Source organism: Tachyglossus aculeatus, chromosome 9 (genome assembly GCF_015852505.1).
Source record: "Tachyglossus aculeatus isolate mTacAcu1 chromosome 9, mTacAcu1.pri, whole genome shotgun sequence".
Lineage (NCBI taxonomy): Eukaryota > Metazoa > Chordata > Mammalia > Monotremata > Tachyglossidae > Tachyglossus > Tachyglossus aculeatus.
In genome coordinates, this window is record NC_052074.1 from 28,402,956 (window position 1) to 28,425,470 (window position 22,515).

Consider the following 22,515-nt stretch of genomic DNA (forward strand, 5'->3'; position numbering starts at 1 on the left):
CTAAAAGAGCAAAACCCAAAGTTGAGGCAGTCTTAAGTGTGTGGGTTATGATAGCATCTGTAAGAAAACAAATACCCTACTTCAGGGCGTTCCTTGTTATCAATAGAAGTTTTGAGTAGGTGCCTGATAGGTGATGAGTTGCCCAGGATCTAAATCCAGTCACCCAGTTAATGAAAGGGATCCAGCCCTTTTCTCCCACCTGCTTACATTTCAAAAAAAGTCAATATGCCAACACACATATACATACATATACACAAAATAATGCCTTTCTCTCTAATGCCAAAAATGAAAGAAGTCATATTTTACAAACAGAATCCTTTTCTTTTGCTACTTTCTCTCTTGTGGTCTGATATCTACAAAGCTCTAGGCAGTGTCTTCTGATGGGGCTTCTGCCTGACGTTGAATTCCCTGCACTTTCAGTTTGGCTTGAGTAACCCATTCTTCAGCTTCTACTTCGAATCCATGCCTTGAGTCCAATCTTCCAAAGGTGCCTGGTGTAAATTGCCTAGATGTCTGCTGAACCGCGGGCTGTAATAGTGGGGGTGGCACAACTCCCTGTTTTTCCCAAAGCAAGTCATTGTACTTTATCATCCGTCTTGTCAGACCAGTCTGACATTTCAATACACCCATGTTGTGAACACATGGAGGACGTCGTGAAGTCATTCACTCACAGAGTAAAAACTAGCAGCAGTCACTGAGGCAGCAGGGTCAGAGAGAACTTTTTTACTTCTCACCAAGGCAGGAATGGTCCTGTTCATGCTGAGTTATTTCCAGGTGGATCATTCTTGCTTTTATTTAAAACTGATACATCAGAAATTATTCTGGTTAGGGATCGTGATTATCCCTATTACACTCTCCTAAGCCTTTAGTACAATGCTCTGCACACAAGAGAAGCAGCGTGGCTCAGTGGAAAGAGCACGGGCTTTGGAGTCAGAGGCCATGGGTTCAAACCCCTGCTCCACCAATTGTCGCTGTGTGACTTTGGGCAAGTCACTTAACTTCTCTGTGCCTTAGTTACCTCATCTGTAAAATGGGGATTAAGATTGTGAGCCCCCCTTGGGACAACCTGATCACCTTGTAACCTCCCTAGTGCTTAGAACAGTGCTTTGCACATAGTAAGCACTTAATAAATGCCATTATTATTGTCACTTAACTTCTCTGTGCCTCAGTTACCTCATCTGTAAAATGGGGATTAAGATTGTGAGCCCCCGGAGGGACAACCTGATCACCTTGCAACCTCCCCAGCACTTAGAACAGTGCTTTGCACATCGTAAATGCTTAATAAATGCCATTGTTATTATTATTATTATTAAATACCTTAAATGGTTGACCATCAGACACTGTTACTAGCTTTGGCCTTTTTGCAGAAGAGTGGGAGAAAAAAATATGGGTTTAAATTCTCCCAACATGCTGTGGGACATCAACTGAGCATGCTAAGTTAGCCCCAATTCTGGAGCATTTGTAAATTATTATTATATCTGTTAAGCACTTACTAGGTACCAAGCACTATTCTAAACACTGGGGTAGATGCAGGTTAGTCAGGTCAGACACAGTCTGTGTCCCACATGGAGTTCACTGCCTAAGTATATATTTTCTATACATTTCCAAGGACAGCCTATTGAATCCCAGAATGAAGGCATAGATAGAGTCTGCCAGCATGGCCTAATGGAAAAATCATGGTACTGGAATTCAGGAGACTTGGGTTCTAATTTAAAAAAAAAAAAATTTATAGAATTTGTTAAGCGCTTAATAGGTGCCAGGCATGGAATTAACCGCCTGGTTAGATACAAGCTTGTCAGGTCGGACAAAGTCCCTATCCCACATGGGTCCCAGCTCTGCCACTGGAAGACTTGGGCAACTCATTTCATTTCGTTGGGACTTAGTTTCTTCAACTGTAAAATGGGGATAAGATTGGTTGTGATTGCTGAATGGGACAAGGGTTTGTAGATCACCTTGCTGCTAACCCAATACTTATAATAATGGTAAGAGCGATACCTGTTAATCAGTGGTATTTCTTGAGCACTACCTGTGTGCAGAGCACTGTACTAAGTGCTTGGGAGAGTACAACAGAATTAAGCACTTACTATGTTTCAAGTACGGTAGTGGCTGCTAGGATTGATACAAATAATCAGGGCAGACACAGTCCCTGTTTCATGAGGGGCTCACGGTCATAGTGGACTAGTAGTGGAGAAAGCAGGCATTTCATCCACATTTTACAGATGGGGAAAATGAGGCCCCCAAAAGTGCAATAATAAATAATAATAATAATGGCATTTATTAAGTGTTTACTATGTGCAAAGCACTGTTCTAAGTGCTGGGGAGGTTACACGGTGATCAGGTTGTCCCACGTGGGACTCACAGTCTTAATCCCCATTTTACAGATGAGGTAACTGAGGCACAGAGAAGTTAAGCGACTTGCCCAAAGTCACACAGCTGACAATTGGCAGAGCTGGGATTTGAACCCATGACCTCTGACTCCAAAGCTTGGGCTCTTCCCCCTGAACTATGCTATTTCTTGCAATAAATAATAATAATAATGGTATTTGTTAAGTGCTTGCTATGTGCCAAGCACTGTTCTAAGCGCTGGGGTAGATACAGGGTAATCAGGTTGCCCCACGTGGGGGCTCACACTTTTAATCGCCATTTTATGGATGAGGTTACTGAGGCCCAGAGAAGTTAAATGACTGGCCCAAGGTCACACAGCAGACATGTGGTAGAACGGGGGTTAGAACCCACATCCTCTGACTCCCAAGCCCCTGCTCTTTCCACCAAGCCATGCTGCTTCTCTTATGATGGCCTGCCTAGTGATTCATACCATCATGTCCACCAGAATGGTTTGTGGCATATAAGTTCTTCCACTGAACAAACACATTGCCATTATGAATCCTTGGATCTCACATGATATATTGTACATTTTGTAAGCACCTTTTGGGGCTCTAAATTGTAGAGAAAAGGATTAGTTCCATTTGGGGGTTTCCTATCACCCTGAGAAGGAGTCCCTTAATAATGCTTTCAAAGATTGCAACTATAATACTGTCAATTGCACTTGTGAATCATTTTGGAAGTCCTCATCCAACCTGAAAACAATTTTAGGCAGTGTGAATTTCTCTCCCATAAGAACGTGGATCTAGACCTTCCAGTCAAACACTCCAGATGCATTGCAGCATCCAAACTAAGGGGTTCTCATGGTGGAAAAGGGTCCAGCACTGTGGTCTATACACACAATTGATTGATCGATCAATGGATTGATGGATTTGTGTTTGAGCTGTGGAGTGGCGGAGAAGAGCAAGATAAATAGCTGAAAAGGGAGGAATAGAAACTTATCACTCTCTTCCTATCAGCAATTTATCTTAATGTCTATCTCCTCCTGTGGATTGTTAGCTCCCCGGTGGCCAATTGTAATTTTACAAACATTTAGTACAATACTCTGAACACAGTAGGTCCTCTGCAAATACTACGGGTTGATTCTTGGTGATTTATTGAACTAAGTCCATTGTTGACTGAATAGCCTTGAGGCTCAGGAAAGGTAAACAGGATACTCCTTAAAGCAGACTAAATGATCACCAGCTGCTGCTGATGTCTTAGCCTAACAATGAATGAACAATCATTCACTAGAGGACTGTGAATCTCAATTGTTTTCAGGACCCTGGAAAAGAATGCTGACTTCATTTATTTCCCACTCTATATATATTTAAAGGGTGTTTTTAAGCACTTTCTGTGTGTCAAGCACTGTACTCTGTACTGCATTAGATACAAGATAATCAAGTTGGATATAGTCTGTGTTCCTCTTTGGGTCCACAATTTAAGAGGAAGGACAGGTATTTAATCCTCATTTTTCAAATGAGGAAACTGAGGTAGCTAGAAGTTAATTGATTTGCTTAAGGTCAAACAGGCAGATGGCAGAGGTAGGTTTAGAACCCAGGCCTCTGACTCCCAGGCCTCAACTCCATTATGCAAGTGGCAGAATAAAGTTGGGAGGCTATGCTTCCTCTTCTGTTTATAATAATAAAAATGATATTACCAATAATAATGGCATTTGTTAAATACATGCTATGATGATGATGGCATTTATAAAGCGCTTACTATGTGCAAAGCACTGTTCTAAGCACTGGGGAGGTTACAAGGTGATCAGGTTGTCCCACATGGGGCTCACAGTCTTAATCCCCATTTTACAGATGAGGTCACTGAGGCACAGAGGAGTTAAGTGACTTGCTCAAAGTCACATAGCTGACAATTGGCGGAACCAGGATTTGAACCCCTGACCACCAACCTACTCACTGTACCTCCATCTTGTCTGTCTCACCAACTGCCTCTCACCATGTCAAGCCTCTGGACTGACACTTGCTCCCCCTTCACATCTGACAGACCGCCCCTCTCTGTCTCCACCTTCAAAACCTTATTAAAAAGTCACATCTCCACTGAGAAGCTTTCCCAAATTAAGCCCTAATTTCCTCTACTCGTCCCTCTCCAGTTTGTGTAGCCCTGTACTTGGATTTGTAATAATAATGATGGTATTTGTTAAGTGCTTGCTATGTGCAAAGCACTGTTCTAAGCGCTGGGGGAGATATAGGGTGATCGGGTTGTCCCACGTGGGGCTCACAGTCTTCAAGCCCACTTTACAGATGAAGAAGCTGAGGCACAGAGAAGTTAAGTGATTTGTCCAAAGTCACACAGAGGACAAGTGGCGGAGCCAGTTGTGTCAAGCACTGTTCTAAACACTAGGGTAGATACGAGTTAATCAGGTTGGACACATTTCCTGTCCCACATGGGGCTCACACTCTTAATCCCCACTTTACAAATGAACTGAGGCACAGAGAAGTGAAATGACTTGTCCAAGGTCACACAGCAGATATGTTGTGGAACTGGGGTTAGAACCTAGGCCCTTCTGACTCCCTGTGCTCTATCCATCAGGGTATTCTGCTTCTCATCCATTCCATATGTATGGTTATAAAGATAGTCCTGTAATCAATAAATAGTATTTGAATATATTTTATGGGCAGAGTACTGTACAAAGCACTTGGAGAGTATAAATAGAGTTTGTTGGCATGAACCCTACTCTCAAGGAGCTAAAATCTAGAAGAAGAGACAGACACTAAAATAAATGGCAGATCAATGAGTTTAAAGGAATCTACCCATGTGCAAGGGAGTGGAGAGGTTAGGGGAAGTAGATGAGTAAATAAGTGTTTAGGTGATCCAGAAATATTGAAATGGCAGTAGTTGGAGAAGCAGCCTTGCCTATTGGAAAGAGTACAGGCCAGGGAGTTGGAAAGACCTGGGTTCTAATCCAGCAATTTGTGTGCTGAGTGGCCTTGGACCAGTCACTTAGCTTCTTTGTGCCTCAGTTACTTCATCTGTAAAATGGGGATTAAGTCTGTGAGCCACACATGGGACACGGACTTTGTTGTCCACTAGCGGACTTGACATGACTGACTCCATTTTGTGTATGCTGACAGTAACCCTCCATTTTGTGCAGGCTGAGAGAACAACTCCTTTTTGTATTTTCTGCAACAGATGTCTTCAAGGCCATTAACAAGTAACACCTATCTATACAAGGTCATACGGCAGATAACAACAACCTGCACAAGACAGTGAAAACAGAAGATAACGAGAATTTAGAACATCCTGTCAGTCCTAATTGAATTCATGAAATTCCCAAATGCTCCACTCCCATGTTGCTGTAACTCAATAAAAGAAACAGTGTGCATGGGATTGGGGCTGCTTGTCACTGGTACCTCTCCCGGGAGGTGAACGGGCAGGTAGCCACTTTCCTTCTTTACTGCTCTATCTGAACTCATGTCTCCGAGTCATTTTTCCTATTTGCGTCACCACCTTGGGTACCTGAACCGTGCCGCGGATTTACACCGATTAACCTATTTTGCACCCTACTTGTCGATAACAGACTGTCCAACATAATTAGCTTGTATCTTCCCCAGTGCTTAGAACAGTGCCTGGCAGATAATAATAATTATAATAATGATAATAATAATGGCATTTATTAAGTGCTTACTATGTGCAAAGCTAAGTGCTGGGGAGGTTGCAGGGTGATCAGGTTGTCCCATGGGGGGCTCACAGTCTTAATCCCCATTTTACAGATGAGGTAACTGAAGCCCAGAGAAGTGAAGTGACTTGCCCAAAGTCACACAGCTGACAGTTGGCGGAGCTGGCATTTGAACCCATAAACTCTGACTCCAAAGCCCGAGCTCTTTCCACTGAGCCACGCTGCTTCTCTGGCACATAGTAAATGTTTAACAAATATCATACAAAAAAGAAAAAGAATGGTGGGGATAGCAGGAAAATTGGGTTGGGGATTAGAGATTAATCAGGGAAGGCTTCCTGGAGGAGATGGTTTTTTTTTTTTTTTTTTTTTGGACAGTGAAGATGAGGAAATCAGTGGTTTGCCAGATGTGAAGCGGGGGAGAGCTGGGCAGGAACTCAAACATTTTTAAAGACAGAAACAATCTTAGATAATCTGTTACAGCTTTTGTCTGTTCTTGTGCTGATGATCACATTATCACATAGAGGTTTTTATCTTCTGGTAAACATTATTATTATTGTATTTGTTAAGCACTTACTATATGTCCAGCACTGTCCCAAGTGCTGGAATAGAAGTAATCATATTTATTGAGTACTTACTCTGTGCACCCGATATATAGATATATACATAAGTGCTATGGGGACAGGGAGTGATGTAAGTGCTTATGGGGTGAGGACTAAAGTGCATAGGTGAAACAGTAAATTGGGGAGATGAGACACTAGTAAGGGAAGGCTTCCTAGAGGAGGTGATATTTGAGTAGGCTGTGAAGATGGGGATCTGTCAGTGAGTAGGTTGGTGTTAGAGAAGCAAAGTGGGAGACCTGATTTGAGTGCTGATGGTCAGAAGTTTCTGCTTGATGTTGAGAAGGATTTTTCATTCATTTGATAGCATTTATTGAGTGCCTACAGTGTGCAGAGCATTGTACTAAGTGCTTGGGAGAGTACAATGTAATATAATATATATTATAATATATATTATATGATATTGAAACAGATGCATTCCCTGCCCACAGTGAGTTTACAGTCTAGCCACCACTGGCTGATTTTGAGGAGTGGGAGGACATGAGCAGGACACTAAAAAAAAAAAGATCCAGGCAGCAGAGTGAAGTATGGACTGGTCAGAGGAGAGGCTGGAGGTGGGGAATGAGGTTGATGCAGTAGTTGAGACAGAATATAACCATCATCATCATCATCATCAATCGTATTTATTGAGCACTTACTATGTGCAGAGCACTGTACTAAGCGCTTGGGAAGTACAAATTGGCAACATCTAGAGACAGTCCCTACCCAACAGTGGGCTCGCAGTCTGAAAGGGGGAGACAGAGAACAAAACCAAACATACTAACCAAATAAAATAAATAGAATAGATATGCACAAGGGCTCTGGCACACAGTAAGCGCTCAATAAATCATCATCAATCCTATTTATTGAGCGCTTACTATGTGCAGAGCACTGTACTAAGCGCTTGGGAAGTACAAATTGGCAATAGCAAGGTGGCAGTTAGGATGAGAGGAAGGGGTGGTTTCTAGTGATATACTGTCTAGATAGAACTGCAGGATTTGGTGGCTGACTGAATGTGCAGGTGGAAGGACAGAGATGAGTCAAAGCTGATGCCGAGGTGGTGGGCCTGAGAGACGGGGATGATGGTGGTAATGTCTACTGGGATAGGAAAGTCATGGGAAGGAGCGGGTTTGGGGAGGGAAGATGAGGAGCTCAGTTTTGAACATGCTGAATAAGAATCTTTGAGCTCCCTCTGGGTGTAGTGCAGTGGACTACGCATTAGGGAAGACTGACCTGCCACAGAATTAGAAGCTAATTTCATAAGAGTAGTAAGCACATAATAAGAACTCAATAAATACCACTGACATTGATTGAACAGAAACTTTGTGAAGATTGTGAGACAAGTAGGTAGGTCTGCACACAAACATGAAGGCATAACAAGAGATGTCCTTTATGTTTGCATAGTGTGATTAAGACTGTGAGTTCTACACGGGCTTTTCCACTCCAAACACCACCCACAACCGGAATTGTCTACTTTGAGTAATAAGGAAAACTAAATATGTATGATGTATTTTAGAAGAGACCTCAAAGCTTTCTCCAAAGTGAGAAGCAGTGTGGTCCAGTGGTTAAAGCAAGGGCCTGGGAGTTAGAGCGACATGGGTTCTAATTCCAGCTCTGCTACTTGTCTGCTGTGTGACCTTTGGCAAGTCCCTTAATTTACCTATGCCTCAGGTACCTCACCTGTGAAATGGGGATTAAGACTGTGAGCCCCATACGGGACGGGGACTGTGTCGGATCTGATTACCTTACATCTGTCCTTGTACTATGAACAGTGCCTGGAACAAGGTAAGTACTTAAGGGCAGGGAACTTGTCTGCTAATTCAGTTGTACTGTACTCTTTCAAATGCTTAGTACAGTGTTGTGCACATAATAAGTGCTCAAACAGTACCATTGATTTTCTTATTAACAAATACCATTAAAATGCATTACAATGATCACAATTCCCTTTAACCCCATGGCAATTCATATAAAGGGATTTTAGATTCAAAGCATAATGAACACCAGGTACATTCAGACCTATGTATGCACTTAGTACAGTGCTCTGTGCACAGTGAACACTCAATAAATATCACTGCTTGATTTCATGATTTCAGGGAGGAATAGGGGAGAGTTCCCCACTAGGGTCTCGGTGGTTTAGTCCCCTAAGGCTGAAGTCGGGCTGATGAACTTGTAGCTTTAAGGAGGGAGGAGTCAGTTGTCATGGTGAATGACAACAAAAGAGTGCTGTGGTCTGGGACATTTTTTCATCCCTTCTGCGTTCGGTTCTGGGTGACACAACATTGCATCCTTTCCAGTTTTCTTCCCCTTCCTTCACATCTGACCAAGTAAGTCCAGTTGAAGAAGGCAATATTGATTGTTATTAGTTCTTTACAGAGAATTTTCTATTTTCAGAGACCTTCATGATTACAACTTTCTAAAACCTCGTTTAATTAGATAAGTCCATCAAATTTAGCGAAAGATGCAAGGCTGCAGTTTGCAAGAAAGAGACAAGAAATGCCAGGATTAAACTCGCTTATTATTGTAGCATTTTAAAATAAGTGACTTTGTGTTTGGCAGCTGTGTGACTTTGGGCAAGTCACTTAACTTCTCTGTGCCTTTGTTACCTCATCTGTAAAATGGGGATTAAGACTGACTGTGAGCCCCACGTGGGACAAGCTGATCACCTTGTAACCTCTCCAGCAATTAGAATAGTGCTTTGCACATAGTAAGCATTTAATAAATGCTATCATTCTTATTATTATTATTTACATACTGCACTAAACTCTGGGGCTAGTACAAGATAAGCAGTTTGGCTATTTCTGTTTTCCCACTCCCTTCTGCATCACCCTTGCATTTGGATTTGCACTTTATATTCACCAGTCCTTCAGCACTTGGGTATATATCCACGATTTATTCATTCATATTAATGTTGGTCTCACCCTCTAGACTGTATGTTCATTGTGGGCTAGGAACATGCCTACCAACTCTCCCAAGCACTTATTACAGTGCTCTGCACACAGTAAGCACTTAATCCATATCTTGTTAAGCAGCCCATACAGAGAACAATAGATCCCTTCCCTTGAGGATCTTAGGAGAAAAGTTACAGGTTGAAGTTACGATGAAAGCGGAGTAGCCTAATGGAAATAGCACAGGCCTGGTAGTTAGAAGACCTGGGTTCTAATCCCAGCTCCATCACTTTCATTCATTCAATTGTATTTATTGAGTGCTTATGGTGTGCAGAGCACTGTACTAAGCGCTTGGGAAGTACAAGTCAGCAACATATCAAGACGGTCCCTACCCAACAACAGGCTCACTGTCTAGAAGGGGGAGACAGACAACAAAACAAAACATGTAGACAGGTGTCAAAATTGTCAAAACAAATAGAATTATAGCTAGATGCACATCATTACCAAAATAAATAGAATAGTAAATATGTACAAGTAAAATAGAGTAATAAATCTGTACAAATATATACAAGTTCTGTGGGGAGGGGAAGGAGGTAGGGAAGGGGGGATGGGGAGGAGGAGATGTGGCACTGGACAAGTCACTTAATTTCTCCGTGCCTCAATTACCTTATCTGTAAAATGGGGATTAAGACTGTGAGCCCCATGTGGGACAGGGACTATGTACAACGTGATTATCTTGTATCTATCCCAGTGCCCAGTACAGTGCCTGGCACATAGTAAGTGCTTAACAAATACCCTGAAAAACATGAAGATAAATAAATACAATTGACTGATATGGTCCCTGTCCCACAAGGGGCTAATTGAGGGGAAGAAAAGAATCCTAGAAAATAGTAATGAATTACAAACAATAAAAAATTCAAAGTTTAAATTAACAACATTTTAAAAAGTAGCAAAACCAGTACTTGGAGAGGACAGTAATTAATTCAACTGTATTTACTGAGCATTTACTGTGTGCAGAGCATTGTACTCTTCAGAGAGTACAAATCAATAAACAGACACATTCCCTCCCCACAATAAACTTACAGTCTATAAACAGTCCTTAGACTCCTGGACAAACTGGACATACTACTGGACAAACTACTGTCCCTACTGGACAAACTATCCTTTAGCAGATTCAAACTGGCTGCATGTTCTACATTCTGACCTGCCACAGAATTAGAAGCTAATTTACTTATTATAGGAGTTTGTGGAATCTTCATTTCTGGAGGTCTTTAACTACAGCTGTTGTGGTCAGAGAACATGTCTACAGAACATGTCTACCAACTCTGTTATATTGTATTCTCCCAGGCGCTTAGTACAGTGCCCTGCACACAGTGAGTGCTCAATAAATATGATTGATTGAACAGGAAATTTCTCAGATTTTAGAGTCTGGAATGATAATTGTGATCCAAACTGAAGGTGGGACAGTAGAAGGGGTTCAAAGGAGTGATTCACTTCACATCTCTGGGCCTCAGTTCCCTCATCTGCAAAATGGGGATTCAATACCTCTTCTCCCTCCTACTGAGACTGTGAGCCCCATGTAGAACAGTAAGCGCTCAATAAATACAATTGAATGAATGAATGAATGTAGAACCCGATTATCTTGTATCTATCTGAGTGCTTAGTATTCATTCATTCAATTGTATTTATTGAGCGCTTACTGTGTGCACAGCACTGTACTAAGTGCTTGGGAAGTACAAGTTGGTGACATATAGTGACTGTCTCTACCCAACAACGGGCTCACAGTCTAGAAGGGGGAGACAGACAACAAAACAAAACATGTGGACAGGTGTCAAGTCATCAGAATAAGTAGAAATAAAGCTAGATGCACATCATTAACAAAATAAATAGAATAGTAGATATGTACAAGTAAAATAAGTAGAGAAATAAATCTGTACAAACATATATACAGGTACTGTGGGGAGGGGAAGGCGGAAGGGCAGGGGGGATGGGGAAGAGGAGAGGAAAAAGGGGGCTCAGTCACATCCTTAATAAAATAGAGTAGTGATAGTAAGCACCTAATAAATGCAGCAATTACTATTATTGTTTTTACTACACACAATACATAGTCTGTGATTATCATTATTACTAGTAATAATAATAACAGTGATGATCACAAGACTGTGTTATTATGTCTTTTTTTTCCCTCCCAGTTTAATGGCATTCTCCTTTAGATTGTACATGTTACCTGCGGTTGTTTCCGTGGAGGTTATTTTGACATGAACTGAGTATCTTCACTGTGAACGAATATACCAGACAAACATAGAGCAGAGTCGTGAAGAGATAATGAAGAGTAGGATGGGATGGGAGGCAGAGGGATAACTGGATGAAGAAGGGCGTTAGTGTGGTTTAGTGGATAGCGCACAGACCTGGGAGTCCTCCTGACTCCCTCCAGACCTGCCACTTGTCTGTGTGACCTTGGCTAAGTCACTTCACTTCTCTGTGCCTCAGTTACCTCACCTGTAAAATGGGGATAAAGACTGTGAGCCCCGTGAGGGACAGGGACTGTGTCCAACCTGATTTTCCAGTATCAACTCCAGCACTTAGAATAGTGTCTGGCTCATAGTAAGTTCATTCATTCATTCAGTTGTATTTATTGAGCGCTTACTGTGTGCAGAGCACAGTACTAAGCGCTTGGGAAGTACAGGTTGGCAACATATAGAGACAGTCCCTACCCAACAATGAGCTCACAGTTGCCACAGTTGTTATTGTTATTGGGGTTGTCTCTCTTTTCATTCATTCAATCGTATTTATTGAAAGCTTACTGTGTGCAGAGCACTGTACTAAGTGCTTGGGAAGTACAAGTTGGCAACATTATAGAGACGGTCCCTACTCAACAATGAACTCACAGTCTAGGAGGGGGAAACAGACAACATTGCTGTATCACCCTTTCCAAGCGCTTAGTACAGTGCTTTGCACCCAGTGAGTGCCCAATTAATATGATTGAATGAATGAATGAATAAGGGGTCTTGGGCAGGGGTAGGCATGAGTTGAAAAGTTGCCAAGGTAGCGTTCTATTGTTCTCTGACCAAGCACTGGCCAAGATGATGGAGATGACAGAGCTACACGAAGCTGTCGCCATCGGAGATTACGATTTAGTGGAAAAGATTCTGAAGAAAGGATCTTGCAATCCAAACTATAAGGACGTTGACTGGAACGACAGGACACCACTCCACTGGGCTGCTATTAAAGGTAATCGATTGGCCAGTCAATCCGTGCTATTTATGGATCACTTTACTCTGTGAAGAGCACTGAACTCAGCTCTTGGGAGAGCATGACAGTACAGTTGGTGGACACGATTCCTGTCCTCAAAGAGCTTACAGGCCTCTGGGGGGGGCAGATATTAAAATAAATTATACACTGGGGACCAGCTGAGTATAAGGATACATAATTAATTGATTAAGGAGTGGGACTAAGTTGATGGGAGAGGGAGAAAGGAGGGAATGATAGCTCTTTTTGTTTAGGGAAGTAGTGTGGCCTAGTGGAAAGAGTACAGGCCTGGGAGTTCAAGGACCTGGGTTCGAAGCCCAGCTCCGCCACTTGCCTGCTGTGTGACCTTGGTCAAGTCACTTAATTTTTCAGAGTCTCAGTTACCTCATCTTTAAAATGGAGATTAAGACTGGCAGCCTTTTGTGGGACTGGGACTGTGTCCAATCCGATTAGCTTGTATCTATCCCAGCAGCTGTTAGGGTGCCTGACACATAGTAAACGCTTATCAAATAACAAAAAAAAAACAAAAACCCTCCACACTTCTTCTACATCTCAGCTTGTACTCTTCAGTCCTCCCAAACTAACTTTCTAGTCGTATCTTGCTCTTGACGCTCCCTTAGCTGACTCACCGCACGGGTCCCTCCCCGTTCTGAAGCTTCCAAGCCACATTCCTCCTCATTTTCAAAGTCTTCTGTAAAGCCACTCTCCCCAGTAAGAAGCAGCATGGCATAGTGGATAGAACCCCTGGCTTGCAAGTCAGAAAGTCTTGGGTTCTGATCCCTGTTCCACTGCTTCTCAGCTGCGTGGCCTTGGTCAAGTCACTTCAATTCTCAGTTATTTCATCTGTAAAATGGGGATTGAGAATGTGAGCCCCAGATGGGACAGAGACTGTGTCCAGTGTGATTTTGTGGTTTCCACCTCATGCTTATTACAATGCCTGGCACATAGTAAGCACTTAACAAGTACCATAATTGTGATTATCTCCCTGATCATTCAATAATCAATAAATAGTATTTATTGATCACTATGTGAAAAGCACTGTACTAAGCACTTCAGAGAGTACAGTATAGCAGAATTGGAAGATATATTCCCTGCCCAGAATTTATGTACGTATCTGTAATTTATTTCCTTATTTATATTAACGTCTGCCTCCCCCTCTAGACTGTAAGGTCATTGTGGGCAGAGAATGTGTCTATTGTTATATTGTCTATATGAGTCTGTTGTTATATTGTACTCTCCCAAACAGTACAATAAGCCCTCAATAAATACAATTGAATGAATGAATGAAGGTTATGAAGTAATCCGTGGGTGTTATGAAGATAAATAATAATAATAATAATAATGATGGTATTTGTTAAGCACTTACTATGTGCAAAGCAGTGTTCTAAGTGCTGGGGGGATACAGGGTGATCAGATTGTCCCACATGGGGCTTACAGTCTTAATTCCCATTTTACAGATGAGGTAACTGAGGCACAGAGAAGTTAGCTGACTTGCCCAAAGTCACACAGCTGACAAGTGGTGGAGCCAGAATTAGAACCTATAACCTCTGACTCCCAAGCCCGGGCTCTTTCCACTGAGCCACGCTGCTTCTCTTAAGTGCAATACATTATGGGTTAGTCAGGTGGGACTGAGGTAAACAACATACCAAATCAATCTCTTGACCCAATTCCATCATGAGGCAATAGATAACGCAGATTGGGCTATCCCTTTCAAATGAGTAAAATTGTGAGACAAATATTAAGATAGTCTTTTTTTTTCATAGTACTTGCTAAGCACTTATTATGTTGCAGGCACTTTACTAAATGCCGGAGTAGATACAAGATAATCAGTTGGACCCATTTGTAATCAGTTGAAATTATTCCCTGTCCCACATGGGGCTCACAGTCCTCATCCCCATTTTACAGTTGTGGGAGCTGAGGCACAGAGAAGTGAAGTGATTTGCTCAAGGTCACAAAGCAGGTAAGTGGCAGGGCAGGGATTAAAACCCAGGTCCTCTAACTCCCAGGCCTGGGCTCTAAACATTAGGCAACACTGCTTCTCCTGAGCGCATACCATGTAACCACCACTTGTCTGCTTTGTGACCTTGGGCGAGTCCCTTCACTTCTCTGTGCCTTAGTTCCCTCATCGTCTCCTCCAATTCTCTCCTTGACCCTTTCCAATCTGATTTCTGTCCCCTTCACTCCACAGAAACCATCCTCTCAAAAGTCCCAAATGATCTTCTTGCCAAATCCAGTAGCCTCTACTCCATCCTAATCCACCTTGACCTGTCAGTTGCCTTCAGCACTGTCAACCACCCCTTCTCTTTTTTTGATGACATTTATTAAGCACTTACTATGTGCAAAGCACTGTTCTAAGTGCTGGGGAGGTTACAAGGTGATCAGGTTGTCCCCTGTGGGGTTCACAGTCTTAATCCCCATTTTACAGATGAGGTAACTGAGGCACAGAGAAGTTAAGTGACTTACCCAAAGTCACACATCTGACAAGTGGCTGAGCAGGGATTTGAACCCATGACCTCTGACTCCCCAATCCCAGGCTCTTTCCACTGACCCACACTGCTTCTCCTGGAAACATAATCCAACCTTAGTGTAAATGACATTATCCTCTCCTGGTTCTCTTCTTATTGTTCCGGCTGCCCATTCTAAATCTCTTTCGAGGGCTCCTCCTGTGCCTCCACCCCCTAATGTGGGGGTCCCTCAAAGTTCACTTTTGAGTCTTCTTTTATTCTCTATGTACTTCCACTCCCTTGAAGAACTCATTCACTCAGATGGCAACAGCTACCACCTCTAGGCAGATGATTTCAAAATCTACAGCTCGAGCCCTGATCTCTCTCCCTCTCTCCAGTCCCACATTTCCTTCTGCCTTCAAAACATCTCTACTTGAATGTCCTGCTGTCACCTCAAACTTAACATGTCCAAAACAGAACTTCGTATCTTCCCACCCAAACCCTGTTCTTCCCGATTTTCTCATCACTAGAGACAGTACCACCATCCTTTCTGCCTCCCCCAATCTTGTCATTATCTTTGACTCATCTCTCTCATTCAACCCACATATTAAATCTGTCACTAAATCCTGTCAGTCTGACCTTCCCAACATCGTTAAAATCCATCCTTTCTCTCCATCCAAACTGCTTCCACATTAATTGGCACTTATCCTATCCTGCTTTTATTACTAGATTAGCCTTTTTGCTGACCTCCCTGCCTCCTGTCTCTCCCCACTCCCATCCATATTTGACTCTGCTGCCCAGATCATTTTTCTACCCAAACCATTTAGTCCATGTTTCCCCACCCTTCAAGAACCTCCAGTGGTTGCCCATCCACCTCCGCAGCAAACAGAAACTTCTTACCCTCAGCTTTAAAGCACTCAATCACCTTGCTCCCTCCTACCTCACCTCACTGCTCTCCTAAAACCCAGCCTGCATACTTTGCTCCACCCAACTTACTGACTGTACCTCGTTCTTGTCTATCTTGTAGCCAACCTCTCACCCACATCCTGCCTCTGGCTTGAAATTCCCTTCCTCTTCATATCCGATAGACAATTACTCTCCCCACCTTCGAAGCCTTATTGAAGGCGTATTTCCTTCCATGTGGAGGAGGAAATGCCTGCTTAATAAATACCACTCCTTCTTCTCTGTGCCTCTGTTCCCTCATCTGTAAAATGACAATTTCGACTCCTACTTAGACTGTGAGCCTCATGTGAGACCTAATCAACTTGTATCTACCCCAGTGCTTAGTACTTATCTTGATATAAAGTAAGTGCTTAATGAATAGAACACTAGCGTGGCCTAATGGATAAAGCCCAGGCCCGGGAGTCAGAAGGACCTGTGTCTAGTCCTGATTCCATCATTTGACTCCTGTATGACCTTGGACAAGTCACTTTGCTTCTCTGTGCCTCAGTTACCTCATCTGGAAAATGGGGATTAAGACTGTGAGTCCCATGAAGGATATGGACAGTGTCCAACCTGATTATCTTGTATCTACCCCAGCACTGAGTACAGTTCCTGGCATATAGTAAGTGCTTAATAAATACAATAAAAACAAATGAACACAGTTATTATTATTACTGCACAGGGGATCAGACTGGCTAAAAACGGAACGGTCTGGAATAAAACCAGTCAGACGAATGTCCTAATTATGGTATTTGTTAAGTGCTTACTATGTGCCAAAGGCTATACTAAGCACTGGGATGGATACAAATCAGGTTGCACACAGTCTCTGCCTCATGTGAGGCTCACAGTCTCAATTCCCATTTTACAGATCAGGTAACAGAGATGCATAGGAGTGAAGTGACTTGTCCAAGGTCACCCAGCAGACAAGTAGCAGAGCTGGGACTAGAACCCATGACCTTCTGAGTCCTAGGCCCATGCTCTATTCATTATAGCATCCTAACTGTCTCCCTTTTCCTCTCTGGACCTTAAGGGCAAACAGAGATGGTGAAGCTGCTTATTGACTACGGAGCCCGGCCCTGCCTGACTACGGACGTGGGTTGGACCGCTGCCCATTTTGCGGCTGAGTCGGGGTGACTGGGAGTTCTCAGGACCCTGCATGCTCTGCATGCTGCCATTGATGCCCCCGACTTCTTTGGGGATACCCCAAAAAGGATCGCCCAGATATACGGGCAGAAAGACTGCGTCAAGTTCCTAGAGACGTGAGTTTTATTTCATCCAGGTCTCTACAGAGTCGGTAGACACATTCCCGTCCACAATGAGCTTCCAATCTAGCGGAGATGGGGATGGGTTGTGGGGAGTGAGGAAGAGGGACAGAAGAAAAGGAGAGAGGGATGTCAACAGGGTACAACCTGCTCTACTGTGAGTGAACGTTTGACTGAAGACCACCTGATTGGACCCCTGGTGAGATGGCTGATAGGGAGAACGGATAAAGTCTGTAGTCAGAGAACAAAGTATCTTTGGGACCCTCAAGGGCAGAAGATATGCATCCAGCTCTCTCTTTAAGAATGATACTCAGAGGCTTAGTAAGCATCAGGAGTGCTCTTGCCCACATAATAATAATAATAATAATGGTATTTGTTAAGCACTTACTACATGCTAGGCACTGTACTAAGTACTGGGGTGGATACAAGAAAATCAGGTTGGACACATCCCCTGTCCCATGTGGGGCTCACAATCTCAGCCCTCATTTTCCAGAGGAGATAACTAAGTCACAGAGAAGTGAAGTGATTTGCTCAAGGTCACACAGTAGACAAGTGGCTGGGCTGGCATTAGAACCCGTGACCTTCTGACTCCCAGGCCGGTGGGAGTCATTGTGACATGGTGCCTCTGTCCTGGAGCACTCTCCCTCTTCCTATCTGACAAACAATTACCCTCCCCACCTTCAATACCTTATTGAAGGCACAACTCCTCCAAGAAGTCTTCCCTGACTAAGCCCTCTATCCTCTCTTTTCCCATTCCCTTCAGTGTCACCCTCATGCTCAGATTTTCTCCGTACCCAAAAAGTGCTCAATAAATCAATTGATTGATTGATTGATTAATTGAAGGGGCTAGAAAAAATACCCTTCTATACTTTCACAGCCCCAGTGCTGAAGTGAGCAGGAAACTCTTCTCTCAATGATATTCACCCCCTGAGGTTACCATTTCACAAACTTACAGTGCCATTTTTAGACCGAAGGACAGCCCTGCTACTACAGTGATAAGAGGCCTAGATCAACATCTCTGGAGAGATCAATCAATGTCTCTGAAAAGTCCAGAGAAAGAAAAATTTTCAATCTCTGTCCTGATCCTTCAGGCAAGTTGTTCTTTATATATGACAGCAACCCCTCCTTCCTGTGAATCTTTACTATCTTAATCTTCTTAACAGTTTGTTCATACATACTTAGTTACCCCATCATGCATTTTCCAATTTGTGGGCTCAGTTCTATCTGCTGGGTTAAAGCTGGAATAGAATCTGAAAACTCAATTTGGGGGTTCTCCTCCTGCCTTCAAGACATCTCCATCTGGATGTCTGCCTGCCATCTAAAACTCTATATGTCCAAGACTGAACTCCTTATCTTCCCTCCCAAACCCTGCCCTCTCCCTGACTTTCCCATTACTGTTGATGGCACTACCATCCTTCCTGTCTCACAAGCCCGCAAACTCGGGGTCATCCTCGACTCTGCTCTCTCGTTCACCCCTCATATCCAATCCGTCACCAAAACCTGCCGGTCTCACCTCCGCACCATCGCCAAGATCCGCCCTTTCCTCTCCTTCCAAACCACTACCCTGCTGGTTCAATCTCATTCTATCCCGACTGGATTCCTGCATCAGCCTCCTCTCTGATCTCCCATCCTCCTGTCTCTCCCCACTTCAATCTATACTTCACGCTGCTGCCTGGATCATCTTTGTGCAGAAACGCTCTGGGCATGTTATGCCCCTCATCAAAAATCTCCAGTGGCTACCAGTCAACCTATGCATCAGGCAAAAACTCCTCACTCTCGGCTTCGAGGCTCTCCATCACCTTGCCCCCTCCTACCTCACTTCCCTTCTTTCCTTCTACAGTCCAGCCTGCACCCTCCGCTCCTCTGCCGCTAACCTCCTCACTCTGCCTTGTTCTCACCTGTTGCACCGTTGACCCCTGGCCCACGTCCTCCCCCTGGCCTGGAACGCCCTCCCTCCGCACATCTGCCAAGCTAGCTCTCTTCCTCCCTTCAAAGCCCTACTGAGAGCTCACCTCCTCCAGGAGGCCTTTCCAGACTGAGCTCCCTCCTTCCTCTCCCCCTCCTCCCCCTCCCCATCCCACCCACCCTACCTCCTTCCCCTCCCCACAGCACCTGTATATATGTCTGTACAGATTTATTACTCTATTTATTTTACTTGTACATATTTACTATTCTATTTATTTTATTTTGTTAATACATGTTGTTTTGTTGTCTCTTCCCCCCTTCTAGACTGTGAGCCCATTATTGGGTAGGGACCGTCTCTATATGTTACCAACTTGTACTTCCCAAGCACTTAGTACAGTGCTCTGCACACAGTAAGCGCTCAATAAATACGATTGATTGATTGATTGTTTCCAGTTGGTGAGTAAATCTGCTCATCATGGTGCCCTATTGAGACATAGCAGTTGTTCCAGCTTTGGTGTGAAAGTTATTCATTCCACCACTGTTTCCGTTTGTGTCCAGACAGACATCCATTATCAAAAGAATATTCCATTATCCTTTAACATCATTTATACTGCATAGAGCACGAACCTGGGAATCAGGTCATGGGTTCTAATTCTCGCTCCACCACTTGTCTGTTGTGTGACCTTGGGCAAGTGACTTCACTACTCTGGGCCTCAGTTACCTCATCTGTGAAATGGGGATCGAGACTCTGAGCCCCACATTTGTCCAACCCGATTTGCTTGTATCCACCCCAGTGCTTAGTACAGTGCCTGACACATAGTAAGAGCTTAGCAAATACCATCATTATTATTATTATTGTTGCTGGTGGTATTAACCAAAACATGCAAAGAATATTCACTCTGATTCTGTTGTAAATAAACTCCCTTTGGCCAGGAGTATACCACATAAAGGGGGAAGGTATGCATTTTTGATTTGGGCTTGGCATTCAATTTGAAAAATATAACCAAAATAAAACCAGATAACTAATTAGCTTGATTAGCAAACTATGCTGACTTGGATTCACTGGGGTTTTGGGTTTTTTTGGTTTTTGTTTTTAATATTGGAAAGAAAGCAGTCAGGGAGACTGGGATTCATTCACCTGGGCTAATAGATCAAGAAGTCAGTAGCCCAGTTGGACCACACTCACCCAGTTAACCAAAGGAGATGGTGACAATTCAGAGACATTAAGGATTTTTCACCTGGAAAATGGTTTAACACCACATCTTTCTGTTTTGCTTTACAGAGCTGAAGCTGAGTGCCGTGCCTATCAGCTGCAAGCCCAGCAGAAAGGTTTACACCTGGATCAGAAGGATGAGGAATGGGAATTCAAGAGAAGAGAGGTCATGAGAACCTCACCCTCTTTAGGGCAAAATCAAAATAATAGGAAGAATGAGAAATCAGGGGATCTCCAAGTTTGCTAGAGTTAAAGAAAGTCACATGAGAGAAGTCTGAGAAGGAAAACCACAGATAACAGCGGTATTGCTTCAGATGAAGTTCCTGAAAGAGAGGATGATTCTAGAGACTGTTCTGTGCTGTGTGGGAAATGACCTGTCCAGGCCCCCTGGGGAGAAAGTAGTACATTCCCTATTATTCACTGGGTCATGTTTTTGTTTGCAGTCTGAAAATATGATCACCGCTGCTTACCCATAATCATTTCCACAGTACGGGAAAAGGACTTCAGAGAGAAATGAATGCTCGCACCCATATGAATGCTGGGTTCTAGTCCCGGTCTGATGAATACCTATTCTGTGATCTTGGGCGAGTCACTTAATTTCTCTGTGCCTCAGTTAACTCATCTGTAAAAGGGAGATTAAAATTGGGAGCCCTGGATGGGACACGGACTGTATCCAACCCAACTGTCCCATATCTACCCCAGAGCTTACCACAGTGCCTGGCACATGGTAAACACTTTACAAATACCATAAAAAATGCTCTCAACATAAGGTGGTGGTGCCATCTTGAAAATCCCACTCCCTTCCGATCTACAGATTAAGGAAGCCAAATGGCTGATGAGCTCTAAAATAGGCCCAGAATCAATCAACAATCAGTGGTATTTACTGAGCACTTACTAAGTACAGAACTCTGTACTAAGTGCTTGAGAGCATACAACAGAATTATTAGACACGTTCCCTGCCCATAACGAATTAACAGTCTAGAAGGAAGTGAGTCTTCAAGACAAGATTCAGGCAACCTCCCCCTTGAAAGGACCTTCTAACCCTCAGGAGCCAGGAAGCAGTTCAGAAGAGAAGCAGCATGGCCTAATGGATAGAGCATGGCCCTGAGAGTCAGAAGGACCGGGGTTCTAATTCCGCTACTTCACTTGTCTGCTGTGTGACATTGGACAATCAGTTGACTTCTCTGTGCCTCAGTTAACTCATCTGTAAAATGGGGATTGAGACTGTGAGCCCCACATGGGACAAGGACTGGGTCCAATCCGATTGGCTTGTATTCACCCCAGCACTAAGTATAGTGCCTGGCAAATAGTAAATGCTTAACAAATACCGTCATTATTATTATTAAGTTCTTTGTGCCTCAGTTACCTCATCTGTAAAATGGGGATTGAGACTATGCCCCAGGTGGGACAGGGACTGTGTCCAACCTGATTAGCTTGTATCTACCCCAGTGCTTAGCACAGCGCCTGGTTCATAGTGAGTGCTTAACAAATACCATTATTATTATTCATGTTCTCTGACTCTGGGCCCTGAACATTGCTCACTAATGCAGTTTAGGTAAGTAAATCTTCAAATCCTTTTTCCTTTCTCTATTAGCCTAATAGATCAGCCCAACCTAAACATCAAGCTGTAGGGCATCTTTACAGAAATTAGGAGACACCCTTTATTTTTTTAAAAAAAAGCTGGTAATTTGAGTCCTTTTTAGCTTCTCTGGATTTCCTTATCTTTCCCCAGGGATTTTGCTGGAGCCGATTGGGTTGTCCTTGGGAAGGGAAAAGGAATCTATTCTTTCAAGAAAACCCCAAACTTCTCTTCCCTGGATGTCTTAGACACCAATGTTTCCCTTTGCCTTGGAACCCACCTTTATTACTAATGATATTTACTATCACTATTATTCTCCTTATTATTGTAGTATTTAATAAATTTGCAATGTGCTAAGCACTGTGCTAGGCTCCATTCAGGGCTCACATGTAAGGGGGAGGGAGAACAGGTATTTAATACCCATTTTACAGGTGAGAAAACA

General features: G+C 43.3%; 1 protein-coding gene across 1 annotated transcript; it reads left to right on the forward strand.

Moving 5' to 3' along the window:
- Nucleotides 1-1,762: 1,762 nt before the first annotated feature.
- ANKRD66 (ankyrin repeat domain 66) lies at nucleotides 1,763-21,074 on the forward strand. The gene is given in 4 exon segments (XM_038750865.1): nucleotides 1,763-1,799; nucleotides 12,552-12,710; nucleotides 17,145-17,373; nucleotides 20,564-21,074. Coding segments are annotated over 4 exon segments (603 nt in total). The 3' UTR covers nucleotides 20,742-21,074.
- Nucleotides 21,075-22,515: the final 1,441 nt, after the last annotated feature.